The sequence below is a fragment of the Hypomesus transpacificus genome, chromosome 10 (assembly GCF_021917145.1).
Source record: "Hypomesus transpacificus isolate Combined female chromosome 10, fHypTra1, whole genome shotgun sequence".
Lineage (NCBI taxonomy): Eukaryota > Metazoa > Chordata > Actinopteri > Osmeriformes > Osmeridae > Hypomesus > Hypomesus transpacificus.
The window spans coordinates 9552075-9560228 of record NC_061069.1 but is presented as its reverse complement, the minus strand read 5'-3'; the positions used below and the strand labels follow the sequence as shown (position 1 = coordinate 9560228).

The window sequence follows — 8154 nt, the reverse complement described above, 5'->3', positions numbered from 1 at the left end:
TATGGGTTTTAAGTGGGCACAAACAGTGTGTGTGTGCATTTCCAGAGCCACAAGAGCAGACACTACGATTACATTGCCGTGGGCCAAAAACTGTATAAAATACCCTATTCTAGGTGGTAACTTGACGGAAAACTACCAATTGAACCAGTTTATCTTAAATATAGCGTCAATCAGAGGTCACAATAAGAACATTACATATTTGAGTAAGAGACAATTAGCCTAAGAAGACAGCTCTTCCAGTTGTAACCCTGTTGAATTGTATTCATGGCTTTATAAATATAAGTTAGAATAAATAAGTTAATTATATAATAAATAGCATTTCAGGTTTAAAAAGTTAATTGAGTCGGACTCTTCAATGAGTTTAACTCGGACTCTTATTCCTTTTGGATTGGGCGTAATACTAGGACAGTTTAGTGGATAACTCAACCGTTGGAAAAGTGGTTAGTTTTACGGCTAAACTAGGCTACCAAGCTAGCGGCGAGCGAACGCGTCAGTAGCGAAGTTTGTGTAACCGTGTCATCGGTCTAATCATATGCATCGGGTGACGCTACCATTCAGTCTCTTCTCGTCATCCGGATCGTCGGTTGGTCTTCACCTGCTGCCGTCCTCCCTCCACTGTGTGTGTGGCTACACACATACTCATTGAATCACGGTACCATATCCTTTTTCTTTCTGCCCTCCTGGTGAAATAGCCGTTTTGTTTCGGTTGCTACGAACCCAAGCGACGTTCAGGCCTGCACCGTTGAACTGAGGGTAACTGTGGTTGTCCCCATCCTTGATTGTGATTGGCTATATCGCGTTCCATGCCGTTGTAAAATCCAGCATAACAGGTTGTCCGCATAACATTCTTTAACATTCCATATTACTGCGCATCGAATATTTCAAATAAACAAACACTGGTGTCCATCTGGCTGTTGCGTGGCAACAATTTATGTAGGAACTATACTTTGTAGTGGCGGAAGAATGACGGTTTATTATTAAACTTTTGGTTCTAATTGTTTTTATTTATGAAACCATATCAAATATTTGTAGTAGCAGTTTTAGAAAAGCAAAAGCTCCGCGAGTCCGTGTTTTGCGCTGATTTTAGAACAGGTTAGGGGAGTTGATAGGCACGACGCGAAGCGGAATAACTATTATTAAAATAGTTTAATACCGTTAGAAATCTTGAAAACTTGGTATTATGGTTTAAGTGATGTTATTTATCTGGACTCCTTAAGAGAAAGTTGATTACAAGTCATACAAAATTGTATGTGTCCTACAAAAAAACGTTATTTACTTTTAAACTTTCCATTCATCTAACAATGGTTCAAAACAAAAATGTGTACAATTTTTTTTCACCAGATTGCAAAAGCTTGGCTAGGTCAGTCTCTTTTACACACTAACTCTTATCAGGATTATCAATATCGTATATGTCAAAAGAGAAAGGTTTATCATATCCCATAAGGTGGTTATAATCATCTTGTATTTCAAAGAGTTGAGGGTTTATCAGCAGGCCTTTCTTGCCAGCAAAAAAAGTGGTGAAAATTCGACTGACATCCGGTATCTTCACGTCCTTTTGATGAAATACAGTTTTTTTCTCCATCAGCAGGGCACTGTAGGTGACGGCTGTGTACATGTCTGTGTCGGCATTGTGGTACAAGCGCACTACGTAGCCTTTGGTGACATGGTGGAGGAGGATAGGCGTGAGGAAAGTGAAGAACCCAACAGCCCCGCAGAAGACAGCCTTTAAGACCAGGCTATTCACACCGATGCCTTTCTGCAGCAGGATGTAAGCAAGGAAACCCAGGCTCATGCCACTGCTGGAGTAGGAGAATATCTTCACGCCTGTAACACAACACAGAGAAACAGACAGCAACTTTCTGGTAATGTGCTGTTGTTGGATGGATGCAAAGGCCTGAAAAGTTTACAATATTCTAAATATAAACCAGCCACCACATGTTAACAGGACATGGCTTACACTAGTGGCTATAAAGGACTTACTACATTAATAAGCTACTGATGACAATGAGCTGATGATCAACATACCACGAACAGCTGTGCCCAGGTTTCCTGTGTAGATGAGACTACCTTCCTCAGAAAAGTGTGTGGTTGATGTCGAGAAATAGCGAGCCAAGAGAGGCTGTGAAAAGGATGACTGCACCTATATCAAAGAAGCACAAATTGTGAACACAATTCTACATTTCTCGCACAGTTAAATAGACCCATTGATTGTATTTGTTTAGTTTATTCGTTTTTGTAATTAAACTAGGCTTAAAGCACTGTCATTTTTTCCCAAACTGTAAACTGAAGGCAGCCTAAAAGCCTATTTCACACAAATAAATCTTACTGGATCTCAGATTAGGCAGTAAACAAATCACATGCAGCAGAACGATCGTACTGTCAGCTCTGTTCAGCAAGCTAGCAGGTGGAACAAGCTAGGACATTTAGCCTAGAAAGCTAGCTGAGTTGATTAGGATACTACAGTAGGCTACATAGGCTAACTAGCCAAATAGATTAACGCTAGCAATATCTCTTAGCAGAAACTGTTCTGAGTCACACTGGGACTCATAGAGGGAGAACTCTACTTGACACTCGAGAACAGTATTACTATAGTTATTTTATTGCAAGATAAAAAGAAAAGTACAGTACAGTACCTTGATGGCCTCATTAAGAAACGACCTTCTGGCAACATTAAATAAGTGCTCATGTCTTTTCATAGGCAGTCTTGCATGTCTGCATGCATTCGAAGAGGACCTCAAATCCCGTAAAGACCTAGTTAACGTTAGGTTGAAACCCGCACGGAATCCACGAGCAATGTGAAGTTGAAACATTACAGCTGAAAATGTGTTAGCTAGCTAGCTAGCTAGCCTATTTGAAATATAGGTGCTTTCAGATTGTGCATGAAGGCTGGTGCGTCGACCCACAAAACTAAGCTCCTTCCGCCGGCAAACTGTGAGGGGAGGCGTCTTTCGGATGTCAGATGACGCCGGATTGGTAAGGGTGGAGTTACGAATCCATAGCGGGCACAGTGTGTTATGTTAAGAAGTATATGGTGGGACAAGTGTAGCATTATCAAATTATGCGTTGTGGTTGCGAACTGATATCCAACACAGGTAGACTAATTCACCTTTTAACCAACCACTCCCATAAATTATATCTAGAAATAAGGTATAAATAGTAGGCCTACTTACACTGAAAGTGTGGAAGTAAGATTAAGTTATGATCAAATTTGAAATGGGTGAACATATTACATTTACATTTAGTCATTTAGCAGACGCTCTTATCCAGAGCGACTTACAGTAAGTACAGGGACATTCCCCCGAGGCAAGTAGGGTGAAGTGCCTTGCCCAAGGACACAACGTCATAGGCCCGGCCAGGAATCGAACTGGCAACCTTCAGATTACTAGCCAGATTCCCTAACCGCTCAGCCACCTGACTCCCTCCCCAGATTCCCTCCCATATTCTATGATGATGTCCAGGATGTGTCCTCATCTGATCACATCCAGTTGGCAATTTGCCAAAATGATAATACAGTCTGTAATGACAATTAATTGATAGGCCACTAGCACCAAGTAATGACAACTAAATAATTTGAAAGCTAAATAACAATGAAACAACTAAGTAAGAATGAAAAAGAGGAATTTAAGTAGACAACAAGTTTATTGAGGGACTAAGAACAATCAATCAACCAAGCAAACAACTCTCAGATTTGCCTTGATTGTTGTTCGTGATATCAGTCCTGCGGGCCAGGAAGGGGTACATGCACTTGTCCGCTCCAAGAAACCGGTACATGCACACTGTGGCATCGAAGGGCAAGATCCTAACAACAGTGGGGGAAAAAGACAAGGGCGACAGTAGGCGTGGATATGAAGGAATTCTGAATAAGTAGTAACTGTGACTAAATAAAAACTATGCATCTATAGATGCAGTCCATGCCTGTGTGTACACTTACGTCTTCATGAAGGCGACTATATACATGGTTCGTGGGGTGCAGATCATAGGCTGGTCTGTTAGGATGGCCCTCATGGTCTGCTTCACACACTGCTCTGCTTTCAACGGAGGGAACATGGGAGCCAACTCTTTCCTAAGGAGTAATACATAAACATGATCAGGGGGTCAGATGGCGGAGTGGTTAGGAAGTCGGGCTATCAATCAGAAGGTTGTTGGTTCGATTCCTGGCCGTGCCAAATGACGTTGTGTCCTTGGGCAAGACACTTCACCCTACTTGCCTCGGGGAGAATGTCCCTGTATTTACTGTAAGTCTCTCTGGATAAGAGCTTCTGCTAAATGAATAAATGTATCAGAATCAGAATTAGGTTAATTTATACAAACACGGAATTTACTGTTGCCGGGAGGTGCAAACACTAAACATGAATCTTAAATTAAGTAAAGGTACAAAAGTTTAACTATTCCTAAAAACTAAACAATCTAAGAATAAAACAATGTAAATACAAAATCACATCAGCAACCTCACTCACAAAGCCTGTATCCTCTTCATCACAATCGCAAAACTTGGAAAAGTCAGTTGTGCTGAGTGTGTGTGATCAACCCACCGGATTCTGCAGCCCGTGAAAATTCTTGTGTCGACCAGAGAGGGACAAACAAGCGTCATCTTGATACCTTCTTTCTCTGATGCTTTCAGCTCGTGGCTGAGAGACTCGTGGAAACCCACCGCACCAGACTTACTGGCACAGTAGTCCTTATTGAGAGAAGGAAACTTAGAAGTTATTCCAGTTTTCTTTTACATTTAGAAGACTTTGGTTGTCTTTAATAATCAGTTTTTGTATGATTGAGCTCAGATCAGGTATGTCTGTAATAGGCCTAATTTGTACATTTGGTGCTTTTTTGGTATGTTGCTTTGGATAAAAGTGTCTACTACATTAATTAGATGTACATTTTAATGTAAAATAGGCCTATTCTATACAGTGAATGTAAGTGGATTTGTATTTATTTTGTTAATCTGTTTCTATGGGATGGACTAGGTTGACTAGATTCTTACCTCTACACCAGCAGTGGTGAACAGACCCAGTGAGCTTGCGATTGTCACTATGTGTCCTTTGTTCATCTCTAGCATCTTGGGGAGAAAAGCCTTGGTGGTCTGAAATCACAGAAAGGTTCAGAAACAATAAAATCAATATAATAATGAAGGGGCTTTGCGACATCATAGCTCCTTTGTAATCACTCAAAAATCTAAACAAGACTGACTAACCCAAAAATGAGCATGGCAGTTGACCATCAAGGTACGCTGGATAAGCTCATCAGGACACTCCAGCAGGTGTTGCCCTGACACAACCCCAGCGTTGTTGACCAGGATGTCCACACTGCCCACCTCTCGCTGCACTTTCTCTGCAGTCAGGTACACATCCTCTGGCTTGCTGACGTCACACTCATAGGTGTAAACCTGAGTCTGACACAGAGGCTCTTCCCTATTACCCTCCCCTGTGGATGAAAGAGTTGCAGACACGTTTCAATGTTCATCTGTCAACATCCACTTCTATCCATACACATTATCCACCAAATGGCAATACTGATCGAGTGTTCCCGAGTTAAGTAGCCACCAAGACATGGGCAAACATCTCTTAACTTGGTAAAACAATAGGCTTTTTTGCAGAACTATGGAAGACAGGGCATGGTGAGTTTATGGCATGGTTTATTGTAGTTTCAGTTGACTTCACCAACTTTTGTATTTCATCATCAGATGTTTAGACTACGGTGGCCCTGAAGTGCAAATGACACCAACTAACATGAAAACATCCCCCAAATGAAAACACTCCCCCCGAATACGAGTCAACTCCCCTCAAAAAGTTTTTGAGTTAATGTAATGTCGTTTCCCATTTGGGGGGAGGTAAGCACGTCATCCTATTTGGGGGGGGTTGATTTGTATTCAGGGGGAGTTTTTTCATTTGGGGGATGCTTTAATGTTAGTGTGTGTCATTTGCACTTTAGGGCCACCGTATTAGACGAGTTTGAAATGCTGTTCATGAACAGATTAAATGTACATTCCACTCGAAACAAAAAAAGCGCTACTCTCTCTAGGTTAGTACCTGGCTGGATGGACATTGACCAGCGAGACTCACCGTGGCCCGTGGCGTGGATAAGTCGCACCATCTCTGCCGTTTCCTCATTGCTTTGTGGATTGATGTCCCACAATACGACCGTGGCACCTCGGCGTGCAAACTCAATGGCAAAGAGCCTACCTAAACCGCTTCCACCACCGGTTATAATACATACCTGGCCGCTAACATTTTTTTCCTTCGGACGCACAATCCATCTCGCCCCAGCTAACACAAAAGCCCACACAACTTTGCATGTCACCAAGCAAAACTCGACAAAAACATTCATTGTTGGTTAACTAACATGGGGGTAAACTCGTCACACGTCCAGAGATATCGCCGTGGACACAGATACGAAGAGATAAGTTGTCTGGCTGCATGTAAGAATTGTAAACTTTGTATCTTAGGTGCTGTGTTGAACGTTTGCACGCCTGTACCAAGAGGTGTTTATGCAGATCATCATAGGGTTGATCTGCGCAAGAATTCCCCACTCCCAAATCACTCCAAACGCAAGGACTGCGCAGCTTTACAACGCCTTTTCTCCTTCTTGAACAAATAGCCACACTCTCGCTACCACCCATTTTCTATATTTCATGCATGCGATTAGATGTAAACAAACACAGTAGGCTACTTTGTATTAAGTCACCACGTGACAAATCTTCATACCCGGTTATCAGTGTTCTTTAGGCCTCTTCTAATGCATTGGTACTGGTAGCCTGTGGGATTTTGTGTTCAGAAGAACAATAATGTTAACAGGCAGATGTGTCTTATAAAAGAGGATAAGGGGTTTAGTTGGGCTCATTTGCAAACTGAGTAGCTACGTAAAATTGTACTACAACCTTCCAAACCGAACCTATACAAGTTTAACTCTTCATTGATCTACTTCCACGTCATGACCACTATGGAAACATACAAAGAACAAGGGCACATCACATGAACACATTTTATTTGTCTTGCATATGGTATCAACTCATTGGAAACAATAAGTTCCTATTCTTTCACTAGTTATGTTGACTTACAATTAAAAAGGACTAATGGTCACATACTGTTAAAACAACATGGTAGGGATGTAGGGGACATCAAAAGAGAACAAAACAAAGCAGGCAGGAGTTAAGAGGAGGAATATAATACTGTATGTTGTGGTTTTATATAATGACTTGAGAATCTGACATACGTTAAAACTAGTTGTACAAAATAAATGAGTGATAAGTACAACAAACATACACATGGACACGTACAGTTTGACAGATGGCCTGGATGTGAGGACGTGTTTCAGTGGAGGATCAGCACGGTTGCGAACTCCCTGAACGCACTGACATCTCCACAATTTACAAGAACTGACATCAAACAATCATACTGATATAGGGGGACACAAGCCAGATTATGGCCAAGTTCTCAGGTTGCACATTAAATCTGAGAGCTCATTACAAACTACTTGCATATCACCTCATGTCTCCCTTAAAGGAATAAAGTAAAGAAAAGAGATTTCTAGGACCAAGCCAAATTGTATGTAGTTTTTGCCTTCTCATAAATGTATTTTTTATGAAAAGGCACACAATTCATAATTTTATCAGAAAATAACACAGTCCTGAATTATTTCTTAGAAAAATAGAATCACTGACTGATTCAACCAAATATATGGTACCGTAATTCTATAATAGATACTATAATAGAAGCACATACTTGATACATTGATCATATAATTCAGATTGTCAGCAGTCATAGGGTGGCCATTATGACCACATATGATTTTATGAGTATTCACTTAAAGCTGTAATTGTAAAGATACCCACCTCTTAATATTGTGTGTATGAGCCATGCGATACTTAGATGCACAAATAATTCAATAAAATTGGTAATTTCTTCTGATATTAATAAAGATTGCCATTAGAGATATTTATTGTGTCTTTGATTAATAAAGTGCCTTGATATTCTCTGCCTCTAGATGGCAGTGCCACCTCTTTTCCTCTGTGAGTGCCTGGATGTTCATGGCCTTCGTCATCCACATACAGTACAATTACACACATCAAGAAACACCCACTCACACACACAGTGTTCATTCAAACTATCTCCAGCTAACTGTTTACATTTCTGACTAAGCGAAAGGCAGCATATAACATAA

General features: G+C 40.9%; 2 protein-coding genes across 2 annotated transcripts; both read right to left on the bottom strand.

Annotated features, from left to right (window-relative positions):
- Positions 1-1107: 1107 nt before the first annotated feature.
- Positions 1108-2941, bottom strand: tmem70 (transmembrane protein 70). Its single transcript, XM_047027548.1, has 3 exons — positions 2634-2941; positions 2026-2140; positions 1108-1824 (listed from the first exon to the last, which is right to left on the bottom strand). The coding sequence occupies exons 1-3, from the start codon at positions 2808-2810 to the stop codon at positions 1379-1381; spliced, it is 738 nt and encodes a 245-aa protein (XP_046883504.1). The 5' UTR covers positions 2811-2941; the 3' UTR covers positions 1108-1378.
- Positions 2942-3617: 676 nt separating this feature from the next.
- Positions 3618-6508, bottom strand: LOC124472630 (retinol dehydrogenase 10-B-like). Its single transcript, XM_047027592.1, has 6 exons — positions 6057-6508; positions 5189-5418; positions 4979-5077; positions 4533-4678; positions 3932-4063; positions 3618-3799 (listed from the first exon to the last, which is right to left on the bottom strand). Exons 1-6 carry the CDS (start codon positions 6319-6321, stop codon positions 3664-3666), a joined length of 1008 nt encoding a protein of 335 aa, XP_046883548.1. The 5' UTR covers positions 6322-6508; the 3' UTR covers positions 3618-3663.
- Between the last annotated feature and the right edge of the window lie 1646 nt (positions 6509-8154).